The 24,414-nt window shown below is 43.3% G+C and overlaps 3 protein-coding genes across 3 annotated transcripts in view; 1 reads left to right on the forward strand and 2 right to left on the reverse strand.

The window, feature by feature from the left end:
• Positions 1 to 200: 200 nt before the first annotated feature.
• Positions 201 to 24,414, forward strand: part of LOC110494908 (zinc finger protein 721) — a 317,665-nt gene continuing 293,451 nt past the window's right edge. The window contains 2 exon segments of the mRNA XM_036948289.1: positions 201 to 964; positions 2,515 to 3,090. Of these exon segments, the coding sequence (XP_036804184.1) occupies positions 613 to 964; positions 2,515 to 3,090 (928 nt within the window). The 5' untranslated portion in view covers positions 201 to 612.
• Positions 10,354 to 14,106, reverse strand: LOC110494918 (gastrula zinc finger protein XlCGF17.1). Its single transcript, XM_036947965.1, has 2 exons — positions 13,549 to 14,106; positions 10,354 to 11,539 (listed from the first exon to the last, which is right to left on the reverse strand). Exons 1-2 carry the CDS (start codon positions 13,820 to 13,822, stop codon positions 10,956 to 10,958), a joined length of 858 nt encoding a protein of 285 aa, XP_036803860.1. The 5' UTR covers positions 13,823 to 14,106; the 3' UTR covers positions 10,354 to 10,955.
• On the reverse strand, positions 18,784 to 23,198 carry LOC118940011 (zinc finger protein OZF-like). The gene is made up of 2 exons (XM_036947951.1): positions 22,505 to 23,198; positions 18,784 to 19,935 (listed from the first exon to the last, which is right to left on the reverse strand). The coding sequence occupies exons 1-2, from the start codon at positions 22,944 to 22,946 to the stop codon at positions 19,127 to 19,129; spliced, it is 1,251 nt and encodes a 416-aa protein (XP_036803846.1). The 5' UTR covers positions 22,947 to 23,198; the 3' UTR covers positions 18,784 to 19,126.

Consider the following 24,414-nt stretch of genomic DNA (forward strand, 5'->3'; position numbering starts at 1 on the left):
TTTTAGATTGCCTTCTGGCATGTTTGGAAAGCATATTTGCTTATTTGAAATGGGTCGAATCTATGTATTCTTTGGTGTGGTTGAATAGTGATTTTATATTTTATTTTTTTACCTCAGCTGCATTACCCACTCCAGTCAGCAGATGGCAACGTGTGTATTTTATGTCGGGGGATGCTGTGTGACGTATAAACCAGTGGACGGACGGTACGCTTCTTTTGTTCACAACAAGCCTGGTAAGGGTGAACTTGGGCAACTTGCTAGAAATAGTCGAATTCGAGACACGTTCTGTGTATTTAGACACTGTTTGTTTTTTAAACACACGCACATGTCTACGTGTTAACCTGTTTTATTCCACATAGTTAGCTAGCTATTTTAGCTAATGCTAAACAGCTAATGTATTATAGCTAGCTAACATCCCCGACCATGAGCTCAGTAATTTACTCCCCCACCTTCTAAAGAAGAGGAGGTCTGCTGGACGGAGAAAGAAGCTCCCGTGAAGGAGAAGAAGGAAGAGGAAGCTGTTACGTTGTTTTGTCGGGTAGGTGGCTTGCTAAGTTAGCATTAGCAACTAACCTAAGGTTAATTCTATCTACCTAGTTAACGTCCCCGACCATGAGTTCACTAAGCTACTCCACCACTTCTAAAGAAGAGGTCTGCTGGACGGAGAAAGAAGCTCTGGGGCTGAACATTATCGTAAAAGAAGAAGAGGATATTAGAGAGGAAGGTGAAGAAGAGGAGGATATTAGAGTGAAAGGAGAGGAAGAAGAGGATGCAGTGTTCCGAGTGAAGAAGGAGGAGGAGGACGAGGTCACAGTGAAAGAAGAAGAGGAGGAAGAAGATTTCAAAATAATAAAGGAGGAAGAGGAGGAGGCTATTACATTGAAAGAAGAGGATGTTCTAGTGAAAGGAGAGGAAGAACCCTTTAGAGTGGAAGAGGAGGAGACTGAAGATCTGATTGACACCAGTAAGTACGATCTTAAAAACAGGGGCATAAACTCTGTCTGCAGTTACGGAACCAAAGTGTAGTTTTAAAGGGGCATTCTACTGAACGACCCTGCTGTTTAGTCTATTAAACTGGTTCTCACTTCATTCATCTAGAACGACACTAAAGGGCCAGGCATTCTACTGAACGACCCTGCTGTTTAGTCTATTAAACTGGTTCTCACTTCATTCATATGGAACGACCCTAAAGGGGCAGGCATTCTACTGAACGACCCAGCTGTTTAGTCTATTAAACTGGTTCTCACTTCATTCATATGGAACGACCCTAAAGGGGCAGGCATTCTACTGAACGACCCAGCTGTTTAGTCTATTTAACTGGTTCTCACTTCATTCATCTGGAACGACCCTAAAGGGGCATTCTACTGAACGACCCTGCTGTTTAGTCTATTAAACCAAATCAAATTTATTTATATAGCCCTTCATACATCAGCTGATATCTCAAAGTGCTGTACAGAAACCCAGCCTAAAACCCCAAACAGCAAGCAATGCAGGTGTAGGCTCATTTACTTGTGTGGCTGCCAGCCAAATAGCATTGAACTTCTTTTGTCATCTGAGGGAAATTAAACTATTTTTCCGCCAAATGTGTTGCACTATAGTTGCACGTCCCTGATCATTCTATATATTTAACAGGACCCCTGTCAATACACAGCTGGACACATCAGCCCCCCCTGCTTTCTCCCTTGGTATTTACAAACAAACACTTGACTGGCTTAACTGTTCTGGGGAACTACGCTAAAGATTCAGAATATAAAATAATGTGACTGGCTCAACTGTTCTGGGGAACTACGCTAAAGATTCAGAATGTAAAATAATGTGACGGGTGACATGAGATACGCGATCTGTTCTATCTCCTCTAACGCATAGCTGCAAGTTCGACTGCAGGTATTTACTTTAAAAAGTAGATACAAATATTAACATGTATAGAAAAACCTTCAAATCAATAGTTTGAAGTATTGATGGTACTGTAGAGATTGTTAAAGATGCAACGAGTGGGGGCCACCAGCAAAATGGGTTTGATACATGGAGAGTCCTGGACAGAGTCTTGTCCATCATTCGCTTCAGGTTAAGAGCGTTGGGCTAGTAACCGAAAGGTTGCTGGTTCAAATCCCCGAGCCAACTAGGTGAAAAATATGTGAATGTGCCCTTGAGCGAGGTACTTAAACCCTAATTGATAATTGATAAGAGTGTTTTCTAAATTACAAATCGTGTAACAATTTCAATATAATGTTTTCGGGTTCACAATAGTTTCATTTCTAAGTACTAAAACATGGGTAGTGGTCCTAGAACAGAGGTCAAAGGTCAATCGGCTTAAAACCTGCCTCTATAAAAGCAAGGTTCTAGAGTGGTATTATTATTTGTATTTTATAGGCCACCAAGTAAAAAAAAAATAAAACTGGCCTCAGGTTATCACCAGTCTGGATTAAACCTCATATGAAGACAGTTTTATCATGTGGAGGTCTTATTCAGGTCTCTGTTTAGTATTTAGCTAAATACTCTGTTTGTCTTTGGCAGGAGAGAGACCAGATTCTCATTCTGACAGCGGGAAGAGTCCTTCAGGGGAACCAGACCCAGAGACGCCCAAACCAGCAAGAAAACATCACTGCTCCCACTGTGGAAAGAGTTTTTGGTGGTTAGGGCACCTTAGACACCATAAGAGAACGCACACAGGGGAGAAGCCCTACCCATGCTCCCAGTGTGGAAAGAGATTTACCATGTTAGGAAACCTGAAACAGCATGAGAGGACACACACTGCAGAAAGGCCGTTTCAATGTTCCAAGTGTGGAAAGAGTTTTACCTGGTTACGGTACCTGAATAAGCATGAAGAAATACATACAGCAGGCAGGAAGACCTGCCAATGCTCTCAGTGTGGAAAGAGATTTACTACGTTAGGGTACCTGAAAACACACAAGAGAATACACTCCGGAGAGAAGCCTTACCAATGCTCCCAATGCGGAATGACTTATAACCAGTTAGGGAACCTGAAATCACATGAGAGAATACACACGGGAGAGAAGCCCTTCCAGTGCTCCCAGTGTGGAAAGAGATTTACTGGTTCAAAGAACCTGAAATTGCATGTGAGAATACATCGTGATAAACATACAAATACACAGGAGGAGGAGGAGAAGTCATACCACTGCTCTCATTGTGGAAAGACATTTTCCCGATCAGAGGACCTGAAATCACATGAGAGAATAGAGAGGCTGTGTTCCGACTTGTGTTTTTGACTTAGAATGTGTTTTTTCTTCAAGCCACATGAAATCACATTGTACACTGAGTACACCAAACATTAGTATCACCTTCCTAATATTGAGTTGCGCCCCCCCCCCCCCCCCCCCCCCCCCCCACACACACATTTTGCCCTCAGAACAGCCTCCATTCATCGGGGCATGGACTACGCAGTGTTGAAAGCCCTCTACAGGGATGCTGGCCTATGTTGACTCCAATGCTTCCCATAGTTGTGTCAAGTTGGCTGGATGTCCTTTGGGTAGTGGACCGTTATTGATACACATGGGATACTGTTGAGCTGGAAAAACCCAGCCTGGCACCTACTACTATACCCAGTTCAAAGGCAATTCAATCTTTTGTCTTGCCCATTCACCCTCTGAATGGCGCATACACACAATCCAGGTTTAAAATGTTTTCGTTAACCTGTCTCCTCCATATCATCTAAACTGATTGAAGTGGATTTAACATGTTTTTTTTATTTATTTATTTTTATTTCACCTTTATTTAACCAGGTAACAGAACACACAGAACACACATAACACATATAACACATATATAACACACAGAACACACATAACACACAGAACACACAGAACACACAGAACACACAGAACACATATAACACATATACAACACACAGAACACACAGAACACAATAACACAGAACACAGATAACACACAGAACACATATAATACATAGAACACACAGAACACACAGAACACATATAACACACGGAACACATATAACACATAGAACACATAGAACACACAGAACACACTACACATAGAACACATGGCACACATTTCCACCCACCTTTATTTAAGGTAGACTAGTAGACTAGTTGAGAACAAGTTCCCATTTGCAACTGCGACCTGACCAAGGTAAAGCACAGCAGTTCGGCACAAACAACAACACAGAGTTACACATGGAATAAACAAACATACAATCAATAATACAGTAGAAAAATCTATATACAGTGATAATAAATAGACCATGGTGGAAAAGTAATCACAATATAGCAATTAAACACTGGAATGGTAGGGTGTGCAGAAGATGAATGTGCAAGTAGAAATACTGGGGTGCAAAGGAGCAAGATAAATAAATAAATACAGTGTGGGGATGAGGTAGATTGGATGGGCTATTTACAGATGAGCTACGTACAGGTGCAGTGATCTGTGAGCTGCTCTGACAGCTGGTGCTTAAAGCTAGTGAGGGAGGTAAGAGTCTCCAGCTTCAGAGATTTTTGCAGTTCGTTCCAGTCATTGGCAGCAGAGAACTGGAAGGAGAGGCGACCAAAGGAAGAATTGGCTTTGGGGGTGACCAGTGAGATATACCTGCTGGAGCGCGTGCTTCGGGTGGGTGCTGCTATGGTGACCAGTGAGCTGAGATAAGGCGGGGCTTTACCTAGCTGAGACTTGTAGATGACCTGGAGCCAGTGGGTTTGGCGACGAGTATGAAGCGAGGGCCAGCCAACGAGAGCATACAGGTCGCAGTGGTGGGTAGTATATGGAGCTTTGGTGACAAAATGGTTGGCAATCATTTGAGAAACCAAGGCTGTTGAGTCTGCCAATAAGAATGTTGTGATTGACAGAGTCGAAGCCTTAGCCAGGTCGATGAATAGGACTGCACAGTAATGTCTCTTATTGATGGCGGTTATGATATCGTTTAGGACCTTGAGCGTGGCTGAGGTGCACCCATGACCAGCTCTGAAACCAGATTGCATAGCGAGAAGGTACGGTGAGATTCGAAGTGGTCGGTAATCTGTTTGTTAACTTGGCTTTCGAAGACCTTAAAAAGGCAGTGTAGAATAGATATAGGTCTGTAGCAGTTTGGGTCTAGAGTGTCTCCCCCTTTGAAGAGGGGGATGCCGCGGCAGCTTTCCAATCTATGGCAATCTCAGACGATCCGAAAGAGGATGAACAGGCTAGTAATAGGGGTTGCAACAATTTCGGCAGATAATTTTAGAAAGAGAGGGTCTAGATTGTCTAGCCCAGCTGATTTGTAGGGGTCCAGATTTTGCAGCTCTTTCAGAACATCAGCTATCTGGATTTGGGTGAAGGAGAAGTGGGGGAGGTTTGAGTGAGTTGCTGTGGGGAGTGCAGGGCTGTTGACCAGGGTAGGGGTAGCCAGGTGGAAAGCATGTCCAACCGTAGAAAAATTGAAATTTTTCTTGAAATTCTCGATTATAGTGGATTTATCGGTGGTGACAGTGTTTCCTAGCCTCAGTGCAGTGGGCAGCTGGGAGGAGGTGTTCTTATTCTCCGTGGACTTTACAGTGTCCCAGAACCTTTTTCAGTTTGTACTACAGGATGCACATTTCAGTTTGAAAAAGCTACCCTTAGCTTTCCTAACTGCTTGTGTATATTGGTGAGCTCAATAAGGGATCAAAGCAATTCCTTGGTGCTAGAGGGGACAGTCCAGGCTGAGGGTTTTTGCACATTTGCTCCTTGTAAGAGTGTGCAAAAGCTGTCATCAAGGCGAAGGGTGGCAACTTTGAAGAATCTCAAATATAAAATATATTTTGATTTGTTTAGCACTTTTTTGGTTACTACATGATTCCATATGTGTGATTTCATGTCTTCACTAAATGTAGAAAATAGTAAAAAATAAATACAAACCCTGGAATGAGTAGGTGTGTCCAAACTTTTGACTGGTACTGTACAACTTTACTGTGTTGTTACACCATGTAGGAACAGTATAGACCTAGTCTGTTCATTATATACATCTAAACTCAGCAAAAAAAGAAATGTCCCTTTTTCAGGACCCTGTCTTTCAAAGATAATTTGTAAAAATCCAAATAACTTCACAGATCTTCTTTGTAAAGGGTTTAAACACTGTTTCCCATGTTTGTTCAATGAACCATAAACAATTAATGAACATGCACCTGTGGAACGGTCGTTAAGACACTAACAGCTTACAGACAGTAGGCATTAAGGTCACAGTTATGAAAACTTAGGACACTAAAGAGGCCTTTCTACTGACTCTGAAAAACACCAAAATAAAGATGTCCAGGGTCCATGCTCATCTGCTTTAATGTGCCTTAGGCATGCTGCAAGGACGCATGAGGACTGCAGATGTGGCCAGGGCAATAAATTGCAATGTCTGTACTGTGAGATGCCTAAGACAGCGCTACAGGGAGACAGGATGGACAGCTGATCGTCCTCGCAGTGGCAGACCATGTGTAACAACACCTGCACAGGATCGGCACATCCGAACATCACACCTGCGGGACAGATACAGGATGGCAACAACAACTGCCCGAGTTACACCAGGAATTTACAATCCCTCCATCAGTGCTCAGACTGTCCGCAATAGGCTGAGAAAGGCTGGGCTGAGGGCTTGTTGGCTTGTTGTAAGGCAGGTCCTCACCAGACATCACCCGCAACAACGTTGCCAAGGGCACAAACCCAGACAGGACTGGCAAAAAGTGCTCTTCACTGACAAGTCGCGTTTTTGTCTCACCAGACGTGATGGTCGGATTTGTGTTTAACTCTGGAGCGGGATCTTGGTGGAGGGTCAGTCATGGTCTGTGGTGGTGTGTCACAGCATCATCGGACTGAGCTTGTTGTCATTGCAGGCTTCTCTTGGATCGGAGGGTGAGGGCTAGGGTCATTCCCCCCAGAAATGTCCGGGGAACTTGCAGGTGCCTTGGTGGAAGAGTGGGGTAACATCTCACAGCAAGAACTGGCAAATCTGGTGCAGTCCATGAGGAGGAGATGCACTGCAGTACTTAATGCAGCTGGTGGACACACCAGATACCTACTGCTACTTTTAATTTTGACCCCCCCCCCCTTTGTCAGGAACACATTATTCCATTTCTATTAGTCACATGTCTGTGGAACTTGTTCAGTTTATGTCTCAGTTGTTGAATCTTGTTATGTTCATACAAATATTTACACATGTTAAGTTTGCTGAAAATTAACGCAGTTAACAGTGAGAGGACTTTTTTTGCTGAGTTTATATGGACAGTGCCCTGCTCTCCTAACACTGCAATGATATTAAACTATGTGGACAGTGACCTGCTCTCCTAACACTGCAATGATATTAAACTATGTGGACAGTGACCTGCTCTCCTAACACTGCAATGATATTAAACTATGTGGACAGTGACCTGCTCTCCTAACACTGCAATGATATTAAACTATGTGGACAGTGACCTGCTCTCCTAACACTGCAATGATATTAAACTATATGGACGGTGCCCTGCTCTCCTAACACTGCAATGATATTAAACTATGTGGACAGTGGCCTGCTCTCCTAACACTGCAATGATATTAAACTATGTGGACAGTGACCTGCTCTCCTAACACTGCAATGATATTAAACTATATGGACGGTGCCCTGCTCTCCTAACACTGCAATGATATTAAACTATATGAACAGTGGCGTGAAAACGTATTTTCCTTATAATAATTAACCCTCACATAATACTGCCCAAAAACAATGAACATTTCTCTCACCCAGTGGGATATAGGCTATTTAGGTGAGTGTTGGTGTTGCCCCATAAGGCAGTGCCCACTTACCCAAAGGCAACATCGACAGATAGGACTCTACCTGTGTAGAGCACATGCCCCTTTGTCCTTCCAGTCTCTAAAGTGTTAGCGATGATGCTAATGACAACCATTATGAGTGAGTGCGTTTGTCTACCACTATGTGTAGCTGTTAGCGATGATGCTAATGACAAGAATAATGGCACTAAGCCTTTTTCTTTAAATTATAATTAATGTTTTATGAGATTGTAGATGGATCTTAGACCGTTCCTCCATACAGAATCCTACCAGATGTTTTATGAGTTCTAGAACACACTGGGAGGGATCTTAGACCATGCCTCCATACAGAATCCTACCAGATGTTTTATGAGTTCTAGAACACACTGGGAGGGATCTTAGACCGTTCCTCCATACAGAATCCTACCAGATGTTTTATGAGTTCTAGAACACACTGGGAGGGATCTTAGACCATTCCTCCATACAGAATCCTACCAGATGTATGAGTTCTAGAACACACTGGGAGGGATCTTAGACCATGCCTCCATACAGAATCCTACCAGATGTTGTATGAGTTCTAGAACACACTGGGAGGAATCTTAGACCATTCCTCCATACAGAATCCTACCAGATGTTTTATGAGTTCTAGAACACACTGGGAGGGATCTTAGACCATTCCTCCATACAGAATCCTACCAGATGTTTTATGAGTTCTAGAACACACTGGGAGGGATCTTAGACCGTTCCTCCATACAGAATCCTACCAGATGTTTTATGAGTTCTAGAACACACTGGGAGGGATGTTAGACCATACAGAATCCTACCAGATGTTTTATGAGTTCTAGAACACACTGGGAGGGATCTTAGACCATTCGTCCATACAGAATCCTACCAGATGTTTTATGAGTTCTAGAACACACTGGGAGGGATCTTAGACCATTCGTCCATACAGAATCCTACCAGATGTTTTATGAGTTCTAGAACACACTGGGAGGGATCTTAGACCATTCCTCCATACAGACTCCACCCAGATCCTTGATATCCGTCAGTCTGCGTTTATGGACTGCCCTCTTCAATTCAAACCACAGGTTCTCAATGGGGTTCGTTCCGGACACTGAAATTGCCATTGCAAAATGTTGGTTTGTAGTCAATGAACCATTTCTATGTGGATTTTGATGTTTGCTTGGGGTGGCAGGCAGGCTAGTGGTTAGAGCGTCGATTGATCGAATCCCCGAGCTGACAAGGTAAAAATATGTCGCTCTGCCCCTGAACAAGGCGATTAACCCACTGTTCTTAGGCCATCATTGTAAATAATAATTTGTTCTTAACTGACTTGCCTAGTTAAATAAAATAAGAATCGTCTGTCTGGATGATCAATTTGAAGCCAAGTTTCAGCCTCCTGTCAGAGGAAACCAGATTTCAGCCAAACATTTCCTGGTACTTGGTAGAATTCATGATGCTGTTGACCGTAACAAAGGCCTTAAGGACCAGTGGAAGCGGAACAGCCCCATAACATCAAATATACCCTACCATATTTTACAGTAGATATGAGGTTCTTTCAACCCACCGCTAGTGTGTCTAGCCAAAGACCTCCATCTTTGTTTCATATCACCATATGACCTTTTTCCAATCCAAGTGCCAAACTCACCACTGGCTCCAACGCTGTTTAGCTCCAGGTGTTTACATGTGTTGGTTACTCTCACTAAAGACTGTTTTTTTTCTGGCAACCCCTCAAGAGCCTACTGGCATGTAGGTGGTGTCTAATTGGAGATTCAATAACCCTAAGATGACCAAGTTCTGGAATTCGAATTCTAATGTGAGATTCAGAGACTTGGTGACCCCAAGATGACTAAGTTCTGGAATTCTAATTCGAGATTGAGACTTGGTGACCCCAAGATGACTAAGTTCTGGAATTCTAATTCTAATTGGAGATTCAGAGACTTGGTGACTCCAAGATGACCAAGTTCTGGAATTCTAATTGGCGATTCAGAGACTTGGTGACTCCAAGATGACCAAGTTCTGGAATTATCCAACTGTGGCCCTTCCTGAACCATCCTCCTCTGGAGATAAGATACACTTGTGTCCTCTATCAGACAACTTTACCACTGTTCCAGTGGTTTTAAATGTCTTCATCATTGCCCTAGCTATTGTTTTTTTGCACATTACCTGATTTATGAAGATCAACAGCCGTGTCTCTTTTCGTTTGTGAGTTATTTGCCCTTCCCCATGCACTCACTACTGTAAGTGGCTCTGGATATGAGCATCTGCTAAATGACTCACTACTGTAGAGGCTCTGGATAAGAGAGTCTGCTAAATGACTCACTACTGTATGTGGCTCTGGATAAGAGAGTCTGCTAAATGACTCACTACTGTAAGTGGCTCTGGATAAGAGAGTCTGCTAAATGACTCACTGCTGTAAGTGGCTCTGGATAAGAGAGTCTGCTAAATGACTCACTACTGTAAGTGGCTCTGGATAAGAGTCTGCTAAATGACTCACATGTCAATGTGATGGCAGATTAATTTTTACATGCATTACATAACTTTTATACCCCAGTGACACAGGAAGACATGAACTAAAAAAAGTTTTAATGTTGTGGTGGAAATTCAACACCAGGGACGCCTGAAGTAAAAGTTTAAACGAATCACTCTTTATTATCACGGCCCGGAGAGGTTCACAAACTCAATCCGAGCTTGATGAAAAGGGCGTTCCCCTTTCAGTCCTTATATACTGCTACACAAACAAGTTATATAAGCATGATTTACATTATTAACGTTGGTTCCTGCATGTGACTGACTGATACCTCACGAGGCTGAGATACTAATTTTGTCTCACAGAACAATGTTCTGGGCCGTATTGCTACATTTCTTATGGTTTACTCCCATCTACAATCAGTGTGTACAATCAGTCAGTCACTCGCATGAACCGAACCAAGACATGTAATTACAGAGCAGCATTATTCTAAACATAAAATCTGATACACAGAGAGAGAAATGTCCCATCACAATGTTAACGTAGATTTTATTTTATTTATTTAATTAACAAGAATCTTTACGGGTGCCAATAAATTAAAGTTAAAGTTTTTTTTCACTTGTTAAACAAAATATTTTTCTCTGAGCAATTGTACTTGTATAAAAACACAATTTCAGCATACAATATTCAGCTCAGTACTTGTATAGTCGATCTTGAACACATCTTTATCAAGGGTGTTAATCATTTTGGAGGTGGTTATTCCGGGGCCTTAACTGGTCTTCACAACATTAGGTCTTCTCCCCTCCTGTGTGTGTTCTGTCAAACTCTTCCCACATTGGGAGCATTGGAAAGGTTTCTCTCGTGTGTGCGTCATTTCATGCTTTTTCAGTATCCCTAAATAGGTAAAACTCTTTTCACACAGGGAGCAGTGGAAAGGCTTCTCTCCGGTGTGTATTCTCGCATGCATTTTCAGGTTCCCTAATTTGGTATAACTCTTTTTACACTGAGAACATTGGAAAGGCTTATCACCCGTGTGTGTTCTCTCATGCTCTTTCAGATGCGATGCCTGGATAAATCTCTGGCCACACTGAGAGCACTGAAAAGGCCTCTCTACAGAGTGTGTTCTTTCATGCACTTTTAGATACCCCAAGTGTCCAAAACCCATTCCACACTGGGAGCAATGATAAGGCTTTTCCCCTGTGTGCGTTCTCTTATGTTCTTTCAGGTGCTTCAACCTGGAAAATATCTTTCCACACTGGGAGCAGTGGTGTCTCCTCACTGGTTTGGACGTCTCTGGATCGGGTTCCCCTGAAGGACTCTTTCCTCTGTCAGAGTGACAGTCTGATATCGCTCCTGTCAAAGAAAAAAACAGAGTATTTGGTTAAACAGCGAGACCTGAATAAAAATCTCCACATGATTAAACTGTCTCCCTATGAAGTTTAATCCAGACTAGATCCTTCAGTATAGTTCGGATCCTGGGTGCTGATTGGTTGACAAGTGCTAGTTATTTTTATGATAATAAATAACAGTTCCATTTGAATTATCCATGTACATCCACTGTCCCACAGCTCAGCCAGGTAATGTATCAACTGTATCTCCACTGTCTCACAGCCCAGCCAGGTAATTCATCAACTGTATCTCCACTGTCCCACAGCCCAGCCAGGTAATTTATCAACTGTATCTCCACTGTCCCCACAGCCCAGCCAGCTAATTCATCCACTGTATCTCCACTGTCCCACAGCCCAGCCAGGTAATTTATCAACTGTATCTCCACTGTCCCCACAGCCCAGCCAGGTAATTTATCAACTGTATCTCCACTGTCTCACAGCCCAGCCAGGTAATTTATCAACTGTATCTCCACTGTCTCACAGCCCAGCCAGGTAATTTATCAACTGTATCTCCACTGTCTCACAGCCCAGCCAGGTAATTTATCAACTGTATCTCCACTGTCCCACAGCCCAGCCAGCTAATTCATCAACTGTATCTCCACTGTCCCACAGCCCAGCCAGCTAATTCATCAACTGTATCTCCACTGTCCCCACAGCCCAGCCAGGTAATTTATCAACTGTATCTCCACTGGAAGAAGAAACATAGACATGCAAGATCATAATAATAATAACCATTTTACTAGAACCTGTAAATGAATAACACGGTGTTTAGGGCTGTTTCCCCGGCACTCCGCTTCGCAACACGCCTAAGAACAGCCGTCGTGCCTTGTTTGCTTCAATTAAATAACTGGTGGCCCAGTTCCTTTTACAACATTTAATCCAGATCAAAAAATAATCCTTGTCTCGATTCGGTTTTCTTCATCATTTGCAAATCAGACATGAGTTGGTTGTAATAACTGGTTATATGATGTGGTATCGTAGATATTTTAAATCAGATCAGTCCGTCTAAACCTTATAGCTAAAATATGAAGGACCTAAATGACACCATTGTCCGGGGGTGTCCTCGGATGGGGCCACAGTGTCTCCTGACCCCTCCTGTCTCAGCCTCCAGTATTTATGCTGCAGTAGTTTATGTGTCGGGAGGGGCTAGGGTCAGTTTGTTATATCTGGAGTACTTCTCCTGTCCTATTCGGTGTCCTGTGTGATTAATTCGGTGTCCTGTGTAATTCTCTCTTTCTCTCTTTCTTTCTCTCTCTCGGAGGACCTGAGCCCTAGGACCATGCCTCAGGACTACCTGACATGATGACTCCTTGCTGTCCCCAGTCCACCTGGCCGTGCTGCTGCTCCAGTTTCAACTGTTCTGCCTTATTATTATTTGACCATGCTGGTCATTTATGAACATTTGAACATCTTAGCCATGTTCTGTTATAATCTCCACCCGGCACAGCCAGAAGAGGACTGGCCACCCCACATAGCCTGGTTCCTCTCTAGGTTTCTTCCTAGGTTTTGGCCTTTCTAGGGAGTTTTTCCTAGCCACCGTGCTGCTACACCTGCATTGCTTGCTGTTTGGGGTTTTAGGTTGGGTTTCTGTACAGCACTTTGAGATATCAGCTGATGTACGAAGGGCTATATAAATAAAATTGGATTTGATTTGATTTGACCATTGAGATTATAAAAACACTAATGATTGTAATGCTTCAAAACAGTTTTTTTTTTAAATGTATATAATTTGCTCATGGGTTGTCGAGTATAAGAGTAGAGACTGAGCAAAGCACTACAGAAAGACATTTGGAAAAATAGAATGTAAAGCATTTAATCCATTAACGTTTTGTTGGTTGACCACCACTCTTTATAGATTTAACAATTCCTAAAGTACAGAACAACATATTCAAGTGTAGAGTGCTCTTTTTTTAAAACCAGACATTAGTTCAACAACTGCAGAGTTTGTGGCCCTGTTTTTAAGATGCTACTTACTGGTGTTGATCAGATTTCCAGCCTTCTCTTCGTCCACTCCAAACACGTCTACCTCGTCCAATGTGACAGTGATCTCCCCCTCCACTCCAACATCTGCGTTCTGCTCTTTCGCGTCTTCCTGTTTCACTCGGAAAGCTTCTTCCTCTTCTTTCACTGTTACAGCCTCACCCGCGACTTCTTTTTTGACGGTGACAGCCTCCTCTTCCTTCTCCTCTTTCACCGTCCAGCAGACCTCCTCTTCTTCGGCAGGGGGAGAGTAGCTTAGTGAGCTCATGGTCGGGGATGTTAGCTAGCTAGTTAGCATTAATGACAAGTCAAGTGCTCCTGCTAATTTAACCAGCCAGCTAGCTGACTACTAGCAACATAAAATGAAATTAAATGCGACAATTAGCTAGCTATACGACATACGTGTGTTTAAAACAGTGGCTAATACACACTGAAAGTGTCTAATGAGCGTTAACGTTTTAGCTATTTTGGCTAGCAAGCTACCGTGGTTGATAACTAGATCAGCGTCCCGTTAGCAACACAAAAAAAGTACTTCCGGGTCACGGAATTTTGGAAGATTTTCTAAATAAAAGTCCCACACGTAATAGTGGAAAGGTGTCAATGACCTGTATTTATTCATTATATATGATAAGTAATTGTCTAAACCTTAAACAATTATTTATATTTGTAACATTTGCATTAAATGTGGGTTTTAAACCATGTTCCAAGGTCAAATAAATGGCCATGTTTCGTATTGTCTTTATAAAGCAAAAAATATTGCCGGTTTGTAGAATATACATACTGTATATTCCTCAATGATAATGGATGAGGGGATGAGTCTTTGAACATATTCCAATCAGTTGTCGCCAAGCAACCCTGAGGCATTGAGTACGCCTCCTCTGTCCAGCGCCTCACAATTCTCCGTTTTGGTTGCTCGCTGGAACAGAGAGAAGTGAACTTATTGATTCGAAAATGTGGGGGTGAGTGATGGCTTTATACTTGTCAAGGATGTTTGTATATACGTGGGTCCAGCACACTATTTCCTCATAGGACAGGAGACATGATAAATGGTACTTTGGGAGCAGGGCCAACTTTTGGAGACTCAAAGGGAAAACAATACCCCACCCACCACACACCTTTATAATAAGCTAATGCTCCAAATTTAAACATATTTTTTTTCGCACATGGCTTTTATTCTCTGCAAAATCCCACAAATCCCATTGTAAGCAAGTTTCTAGACTACAGCTCAAAGAGAGGGCAAACAGAAGTGACTGTCAGCTGATCACAAAGGTCAGATGACATAACAATAGAGCTCGTTGGCCACACTAGTAGTAGGTTTGGCGTTGAAAAATAGAAGCATATGCAGAAAAATAAAGCATTTCTACAGTAAAAATATGGTAAGCTAAGTACCCTGGGACTGTGAACACCTCCCTCTGCAACTGGATCCTGGACTTCCTGACGGACCGGCCCCAGGTGGCGAGGGTAGGCAACAATACATCCACCATGCTGACCCTCAACACAGGGGCCCCTCAGGGGTGCGTGCTTAGTCCCCTCCTCTACTCCCTGTTATCCCACGCCTGCGTGGCTGTGTACAACTCCAACGCCATCATTAAGTTTGCCAACGACGTGACGGTGGTAGGCCTGATCACCGATGACGATGAGACAGCCTATTGGTGCCAGCACAACAATCTCTTCCTCAACGTCAGCAAGACAAAGGAGCTGATGGTGGACAACACAACACAGTCGTGAAGAGGGCACAACAGCCTGGGTTTAATCCCAGTCGTGAAGAGGGCACAACAGCCTGGGTTCAATCCCAGTCGTGAAGAGGGCACAACAGCGCCTCTGGGTTTAATCCCAGTCGTGAAGAGGGCACAACAGCGCCTCTGGGTTTAATCCCAGTCGTGAAGAGGGCACAACAGCGCCTCTGGGTTTAATCCCAGTCGTGAAGAGGGCACAACAGCCTGGGTTTAATCCCAGTCGTGAAGAGGGCACAACAGCGCCTCTGGGTTTAATCCCAGTCGTGAAGAGGGCACAACAGCGCCTCTGGGTTCAATCCCAGTCGTGAAGAGGGCACAACAGCCTGGGTTTAATCCCAGTCGTGAAGAGGGCACAACAGCGCCTCTGGGTTTAATCCCAGTCGTGAAGAGGGCACAACAGCGCCTCTGGGTTCAATCCCAGTCGTGAAGAGGGCACAACAGCCTGGGTTCAATCCCAGTCGTGAAGAGGGCACAACAGCGCCTCTGGGTTTAATCCCAGTCGTGAAGAGGGCACAACAGCGCCTCTGGGTTTAATCCCAGTCGTGAAGAGGGCACAACAGCGCCTCTGGGTTTAATCCCAGTCGTGAAGAGGGCACAACAGCGCCTCTGGGTTTAATCCCAGTCGTGAAGAGGGCACAACAGCGCCTCTGGGTTTAATCCCAGTCGTGAAGAGGGCACAACAGCGCCTCTGGGTTTAATCCCAGTCGTGAAGAGGGCACAACAGCGCCTCTGGGTTTAATCCCAGTCGTGAAGAGGGCACAACAGCGCCTCTGGGTTCAATCAAAGTCGTGAAGAGGGCACACAGCCTGGGTTCGATCCCCGAGAGACCAATGAGTCGGTGCACAATTGGCCCAGCGTCGTCTGGGTTAGGGTAGAGTTTGGCCAGCCGGGATGTCCTTGTCCCGTCGCCCTCTAGCGACTCCTGTGGGCGCCAGTTGTAATGTGTTTCCTCCGACACATTGGTGCTGCTGGCTTCCGGGTTAAGCGAGCAGTGTGTCAAGAAGCAGTGTGGCTTGGCAGGGCCGTGTTTCGGAGGACGCATGGCTCTAGACCTTCCCCTCTACTGAGACGGTACGGGAGTTGCAGCGATGGGACAAGACTAAACTAACTAACTGGATACCATGAAATTGGGGAGAAAAAGGGGTAAAAAATGTACAAAAAACACACACACACAAAAAAAACGTTATACAGGTGCACCCTTGAGAGCATCTTGACTGACTGCATCACCGCCTGGTATGTCAACTGCTCGGCATCTGACCGCAAGGCGCTAGCTGTTTCCACTTCACAATAACAGCCCTTACAGTTGGCCGGGGCAGCTCTAGCAAGGTAGAAATTTGACGAACTGACTTGTTGGAAAGGTGGCATCCTATGACGGTTCCACGTTGAAAGTCACTGAGTTCTTCAGTACGGGCTATTCTACTGCAAAATGTTTGTCTATGGAGATTGCATGGCTGTGTGCTCGATTTTATACACCTGTCAGCAACGAATGTGGCTGAAATAGCCAAATCCACTCATTTGAAGGGGTGTCCACATACTTTTGGCCATGTAGTGTACATCTACAGTTTAAAACACTGTAGAGACACTGTAAAGTGCTCCAATGTTTAGACTGTTTGCTATCAAGCTACCCAGGTTGCTGAAAAAGGGTCATGTGCTGTCCACTAGATTTTACGTCACGCAAGAAACATCATCTGAAAGACCCACATTCCCAATCACGGTCAGTTGTGATACAGCCTGGAATCGAATCATGGTCTGTAGTGACACCTCTAGCACTGAGATACAGTGCCTTAGACCGCTGTGATACAGCCTGGAATCGAACCAGGGTGTCTGTAGTGATGCCTCCAGCACTGAGCTGCAGTGGCATAGACCGCTGTGATACAGCCTGGAATCGAACCAGGGTGTCTGTAGTGACACCTCTAGCACTGAGATGCAGCGCCTTAGATACAGCCTGGAAATGCCTTAGATACAGCCTGGAATTGAACCAGGGTCTGTAGTGACGCCTCTGGCACTGAGATCCAGTGCCTTAGACTGCTGTGATACAACCTGGAATCGAACCAGGGTCTATAGTGTTTTAGACTCTAGCACTGAGATGCAGTACCTTAGATACAGCCTGGAATTGCTATGATTCAGCCTGGAATTGAACCAGGGTCTGTAGTGACGCCTAGCACTGAGATGCTGTGCCTTATTCCACTGCGCCACTCGGAAGCCCATCATTCACCACCGGAAGCTCATCATTCACCACCGGAAGCTAATTTTAAAGAAACCCAACTGCATATTTAAATAATAGTTACATGTAATGAATGTTTTGTTCTTACCTCGTTTTGTGCCAGTAGGCTGTGGGTTATTCTGACAGCAGCTAGATGACAGGAAGCATGCTGGTCTTTTAGCTTCGCAAATCTCCCCCATGTGAAATAATGAGTTGTATCCATAATTAGCCCCGGTAAAACATTCTTCTACTCCCCAGTGGGACCTAAAAACACGATGTCAAGTTGATATGCCGCTTCAATGTATTCGTACCACACATCAACTTAAAGATGCACTATGCAGAAATCTCTTCGCCATTTTCCTGGCTCCTAAATTCTAGTAGTTCACCTCATTTCAGTCTAAAATCATTGTACCATCTAATCCACTATAGAAATATATTTTACACAACCAAATATTGTTCAGGGGTTTTGAAGCTGGTGGACTGCAGACACCCTGATTCGATTCCCAATTAAAAGATACAAAAACTATACTTCAAAACAGGGAAGCATAGAAATTGCACACATGGAACAGATCTACAGCTTCTTGGACTTTCTTTCAATGAGACTGACAGATCTATAACGCATATTTCTGTGTGAATGTGTGTCAGGTTTGCCCCCCCTTTAAAATAGAATGTCATTATATCACCGAGAAAACGCAAGGAATCAAAAATGTGGCAAAGTGACACGTCTCAAATTTTCAGGGAGCACAAAAAAGTACGTAGAATAGCGTTACATATTACAAGGAGTTGCCTCTTTTGTGACGAGAAACAACATTGGAACACTGCGCTACGCTCTGAATCTTCAGTCTCCGTGAAGCTTGTGGCAAACCTGAAGTAAGCAACGTGACGTCCTTCACAGTGACTCGGATGTACAGTTGTGCTCAGCTCAACGCTGTGGTCGCTGTTGTAAGTTTTGAGGGGCTTGAATGGAGCACATCGAAGACGTGTGAAACTTACTCGTCAGTTGTAAGTGTCCCAATCGCGCGCCAATCAATTACTAACTTTTGAGTGGCGCGAATAGTAGAGACGCTTGAGAGAAGAGGACGGTCACGTGTGTTTGTAAAGCAGAGGTCCCGAGTTCGAGTCAGGTATGTGTCTAATCAGGGGAAAGTGGTAATCGCTAAGTAAGCAGTTCTTTACCCGGATACATTCACACTGACATAGCCTGCTTCATATTCAGTTATTATTTTTTAAATGAAAAAAACATAGATGTATTTTTTGGTCCATTTTATACATTTTATACATGTGGCATAAACAAAAGCAAAACCTTTTGCGGTACAATATATGAGACAAGTGTGGGAGCATTATTTGTGGGGGTTTTCTGTGTGAATGTGTGTCAGGTTTGCACAAAAATGTTACACATTGTAGCTTTAAAATAGAACGTCATTAACTTAAAGTATATTTGATGTGCTATATTCGTTTCTACACTGGGACAGCGGTAAGGCATCGTCACTGTATGTATTACGTCATGGTTTTTTCAGGTGCCCTAACTGGTTAAAACTAACTGGTTAAAACTGACTGGTTAAAACTAACTGGTTAAAACTGACTGGTTAAAACTGACTGGTTAAAAATATACAATTCCATACTAGGAGCATAGCTAACGTTTCTCTATGGTGTGGATTCTTTCATGTTCTTTCAATTGCCTTAATGAGGCAAAACTCTTTAAGCACAGGGAGCATTGGTAAGGCTTCTCTCCTGTGTGTATTCTCTCATGCATTTTCAGGTTCCCTAACTTCGTAAAACTCTTTCCGCACTGAGAACAGTGATGAGGCTTCTCTCCTGTGTGTATTCTCTTATGCATTTTTAGACTCCCTAACTCTGTAAAACTCTTTCCACACAGGGAGCAGTGGAAAGGCTTATCTCCTGTGTGTGTCCTCTCATGTTTTTTCAGGTTGCTTAACTCTGTAAAACTCTTTCCGCACAGGGAGCAGCGGTAAGGCTTCTCCCCTGTGTGTATTCTCTTATGTATTTTCAGGCTCCCCAACTCTGTAAAAGTCTTTCCACACTGACAGCAGTGATGAGGCTTCTCGCCTGTGTGTGTCCGCTCGTGCCTTTTCATGTTGCCTAACTCTGTAAAACTCTTCCCGCACAGTGAGCAGTGGAAAGGCTTCTCTCCCGTGTGTGTTCTCTCGTGTGATTTCAGGTACCCTAACTTGGTAAAACTCATTCCACATTGAGAGCATTCGTAGGGCTTCTCTCCTGTGTGTATTCTCTCGTGTATTTTCAGGTTCCCTAACTGGGTAAAACTCTTCCCACACTGGGAGCAGTGATGAGGTTTCTCTCCTGTGTGTGTCCTCTCATGTCTTCTCAGGTTTCCTAACTTGGTAAAACTCTTCCCGCAGTGGGAGCAGTCGTGTGGTTTTGCTGATTTGGACGTCTCTGGTTCCTCTGAGTCTGATCTTTCTCCTGCCAAAGACAAACAGAGGGTTTATTTAAACAGAGATACCTGAATAAACACTAATTGAAAACACTATTGAACTTCACTGTTGTTATGCAAATCATTTGTGGCATAAGCAAACATTTCAGGTCAAACAGTCTTATAAAACATCTACCAGAATTAGTTTGAAAAGGTATTAGAAACAGGCTGAGATGGGGATTGGAAACAGGCTGAGAAGGGGGATTGGAAACAGGCTGAGAAGGGGATTGGAAACAGGCTGAGAAGGGGATTGGAAACAGGCTGAGAAGGGGGATTGGAAACAGGCTGAGAAGGGGATTGGAAACAGGCTGAGATTGGATTGGAAACAGTCTGAGAAGGGGATTGGAACAGGCTGAGGAGGGATTGGAAACAGGCTGAGAAGGTGATTGGAAACAGGCTGAGAAGGGGATTGGAAACAGGCTGAGAAGGGGATTGGAAACAGGCTGAGAAGGGGATTGGAAACAGGCTGAGAAGGGGATTGGAAACAGGCTGAGAAGGGGATTGGAAACAGGCTGAGAAGGGGATTGGAAACAGGCTGAGAAGGGGATTGGAAACAGGCTGAGAAGGGGGATTTGAAACAGGCTGAGAAGGGATTGGAAACAGTCTGAGAAGGTGATTGGAAACAGGCTGAAAGGGGATTGGAAACAGGCTGAGAAGGGGATTGGAAACAGGCTGAGAAGGGGATTGGAAACAGGCTGAAAAGGGGATTGCAAACAGTCTGAGAATGGTATTGGAAACAGGCTGAGAAGGGACTGGAAACAGTCTGTAAAGGGATTGGAAACAGGCTGAGAAGGGGATTGGAAACAGGCTGAGAAGGGGATTGGAAACAGGCTGAGAAGGGGGATTTGAAACAGGCTGAGAAGGGATTGGAAACAGTCTGAGAAGGGGATTGGAAACAGTCTGAGAAGGTGATTGGAAACAGGCTGAAAGGGGATTGGAAACAGGCTGAGAAGGGGATTGGAAACAGGCTGAGAAGGGGATTGGAAACAGGCTGAAAAGGGGATTGCAAACAGTCTGAGAAGGGGATTGGAAACAGGCTGAGAAGGGGGATTGGAAACAGTCTGAGAAGGGGGATTGGAAACTGGATTGAAAGGGGATTGGAAACAGGCTGAGAAGGGGGATTGGAAACAGTCTGAGAAGGGACTGGAAACAGTCTGTAAAGGTATTAGAAACAGGCTGCATCAAAACAGAATCATGTTGAAGTAAATTCCCCTGACAACTATAATACTTAGTTTCAGATACTCTATTTTCCTTCTGTAAGTTTAAAGAGATTCTCCTAAACTTTTGAGTATTTTCTTTCCTGAAAGTAGAGCTCACTATCCAAATGTGGTCCCTGGAAAATGACGTACTACGTCACATGTAGATTTGTGCACCACGTCATTACTCTCCCTCTGATCTGCTGTGGGCGCATGATGAGCCTCTTGCTAGCCGTCACTCACATGGCGAGGGACTGTAGCTCATTTGTTGAACTTGAATGGCTCGGGGGCTGGCCCACGAGGGGGAAATGTAGGGAAAATGTCGCAGCACAAGTTCCAGAGAAAGTGTCACTTTCAAACTAGGGATTTCCGTGGCTAATTGAGGGAAGATATTAATTCTGCATGTATGAACTACACATTGACACATAAGAAAGTAGTGGCAGAGCCTTGTCATTTTGTCACTGAAAAAACAAACAGATCATTAAAATATTTTGAGGACGGTGGAAAGTTATAAGATATAAGTTCACATAAGTAACAAGTAAAAGTAGACCTAACAATAACGTATAGTGTTTTAACTGATATTCAATTGTGTTTATGAATTATTTAGTGATTAAAAGTTATCATCATTCTGTTACCCCCCCCCCAAGCCTTTTATTTCCATTTGCTGTAACCAGCCCCCTCCCCCACTGAGCACCGACGGACACCGGACATCCATGGACGTGGAAATACAGTATAGCAGGCAGAGCACAATAGAGTACTGTTTACTTTACTGCAGTTTACTCTACTTTACTGCACTTTACTGTGGAGTAGAAGCAGAAGATTTGGTTGTTTAGCGATCTGTAAGAGGCTTCCAGGAGCATCTGGAAACGCAGCCACTTCCTTAATGTAAAAGTTTTTAAAAAAGCACGTTCCAATGGCAGATTGAGCCTTTAACATTTTTTTTATACAGTACTGAACAACATATTCAAGTGTAGGACTTCAGTTGAAGAACTCTTCAAAACGACACATTAGTTCAACAACTTCAGTGTTTGTGCCCCTGTTTTTTAAAGACGGTTCTCACTGTAGCTGCTTTTACCAAATGCTGGGGTATTTACACTCGCAATTGCGTTGCACAAAAAATAACTGAACAGTCAGAAGCCAGAAGTAAAATAAAATTACATTTTAACTTACTGAGTTGGTGAGCTGGACTTATTGGTCTTTCAAACGGGAGAAATTTGAGACACAAATCGCTAAAGGAACGTATTATTAAACGGACTTTCCAAACCCACTTTCTCTCTGCTTTCAAAATAAAAGTTATTCATTTTTTTGTGCACGTATGGCACACTTGCAGGACTTTTATTTTGACAAAAGCAGCTGTACTCACTGGTGATCATCAGATCTTGTTCAGTCTCCTCCTCTCCTTCCTCTTCCTCTCTAGAAGGCTCTTCCTCTTTTTTAAATATATCCTCCTCCTCTTCCTCATTTTTGATTTTGAAAGCTTCTACCTCCTCCTCTTCCACTGTGAAAGCCTCTATCCCCTCTTCCACGCTGATATCCTCATCTTCCTCCGCTTTAATTCTGAAAGCATCCATCTCCTCCTCTTCCACTGTGACAGCCTCTATCCACTCTTCCTCTTTTACCCCAAACGTTTCTTTCTCCTCTTTCACTGTAACATCCTCCTCCTCTTTTATCGTTTTGAAAGCCCCTTCCTCTGATTGCATGGTCATATCCTCGTCTTCGTCTTTTACGACAATGTTCAGCCCCAGAGCTTCTTTCTCCGTCCAACAGACCTCCTCTTCTTTAGCAGAGTAGCTTACTGAGCTCATGGTCGGGGATGTTAGCAAGCTAGCTAGTTAGTTAGCATTAGCGACTAGCTTAGTGCTAATTTGACTATCAATTTCAACAAATTGTCAGTTACGTTTAAGTGAACTTACGTTACTCGATACGTAAACAGAATTGTGTTTAAAACACAGAGTAATATATCCAAAATGGGCTAAGGCGCTTCAGTGTTTCGCTTTTCTGTTGTCTAGCAAGCTACCTAAGTGGTTAAATTAGCAGCTTTGTTGTTGAAGTGTGCGGTCCCGTCCACTAGATTATGCGTCACGCTAGAAGCATTCACCTTAAACTCAGAACGCCATCTGCTGACTGGAGTGGGTAACGCAGTTTAGAAAAATATTCACTACATTGTTTATTCTGGCCGACAATGTCATAAAAAACAAACATTTTATCATTTGCCAAGATAATCCATCCACCTGACAGGTCAAATACAGTGAAAAAAGATAAATCAACCACAGAGAGACAGATTTCTCTGTTTTCACATTATTTTGATTTTGCTTTCTGTCTTATTTTGTCTCTATAATGTGTGTTGTGACTTTGTTAAATGCACTTTAAATAAATTGTGATTTGATCTAGACGGGGAAAAGAAACAAACATATATTTTTTAAACAATTACTATTCTAGTATTCATTCTTAGGGTACATACTCATATTCAGGTCTCAGTCTGCACAGAGGAAAGTATTGGCTCTACTTAGAAGTCAGACACAACATTGTGCTAATTTTGAAATTATTTTTTTATGACATTGTTGGCCAGAATAAACAATTTAGTTGTATCCTTTTTTTACAATCAGCACCTGTGTTTCCTCTGACATGTTGGAGTAATACTGATGGTAACAATCATGAGGTAGTGAATGTTTTTCATGTCAACAAAGTGTTCTCGGAACACGGAACCTCAACACATTTTCATACACCTTTATCTTGACGGCTAGAAACACAAATTAACTCAATTAAATTAAACAACTAAATTCAAGAGGTTTCAAGGTTAAAATAAAATTCACATTATTATTTAAAAATATATTTTGTGATATCCAATTGCATGATTTCATTCCTCTACTGTTTGTAACTACCCTGGTAGGTTGATTGATAACCTGAACCAGGATACAGGCACTGGTTACAGTTAGAAGAGTATTCCTGAGTGGACAGCTTGATGAAAACACGTAAATATTTAGTCACCCGGAAAATATACCTCTGTTGACATCGCATACATTATCAAGTATTTCACACGTTTTATCCAGATACTGACTGTTAGCACTTGGTGGTCTATAGCAACTTCCCACCAGAATGGGCTTTAGGTGAGGCAGGTGAACCTGTAGCCATATTACTTCCACAGCATTTCACATTAGATCGTCTCTGAGCTTAACAGGAATATGACTGAGTATAAACAGAGACACCACCCCCATTGGAATTTCTGTCTCTTCCATAGAGGTCGTAACCACGTATTGCTACCCTTGATTTCAT

The sequence above is a fragment of the Oncorhynchus mykiss genome, chromosome 17 (assembly GCF_013265735.2).
Source record: "Oncorhynchus mykiss isolate Arlee chromosome 17, USDA_OmykA_1.1, whole genome shotgun sequence".
Classification (NCBI taxonomy): domain Eukaryota; kingdom Metazoa; phylum Chordata; class Actinopteri; order Salmoniformes; family Salmonidae; genus Oncorhynchus; species Oncorhynchus mykiss.

Coding starts and splice junctions, on each gene's coding strand:
- LOC110494918 (XM_036947965.1), bottom strand. CDS start 13,822: ATGAGCTCACTAAGCTACTCTCCCCCTGCCGAAGAAGAGGAGGTCTGC. Junction 11,540..13,548: donor TGGAAATCTGATCAACACCA/GTAAGTAGCATC, acceptor TTTCTTTGACAG/GAGCGATATCAGACTGTCAC.
- LOC118940011 (XM_036947951.1), bottom strand. CDS start 22,946: ATGAGCTCAGTAAGCTACTCTGCTAAAGAAGAGGAGGTCTGTTGGACG. Junction 19,936..22,504: donor ACAAGATCTGATGATCACCA/GTGAGTACAGCT, acceptor TGTCTTTGGCAG/GAGAAAGATCAGACTCAGAG.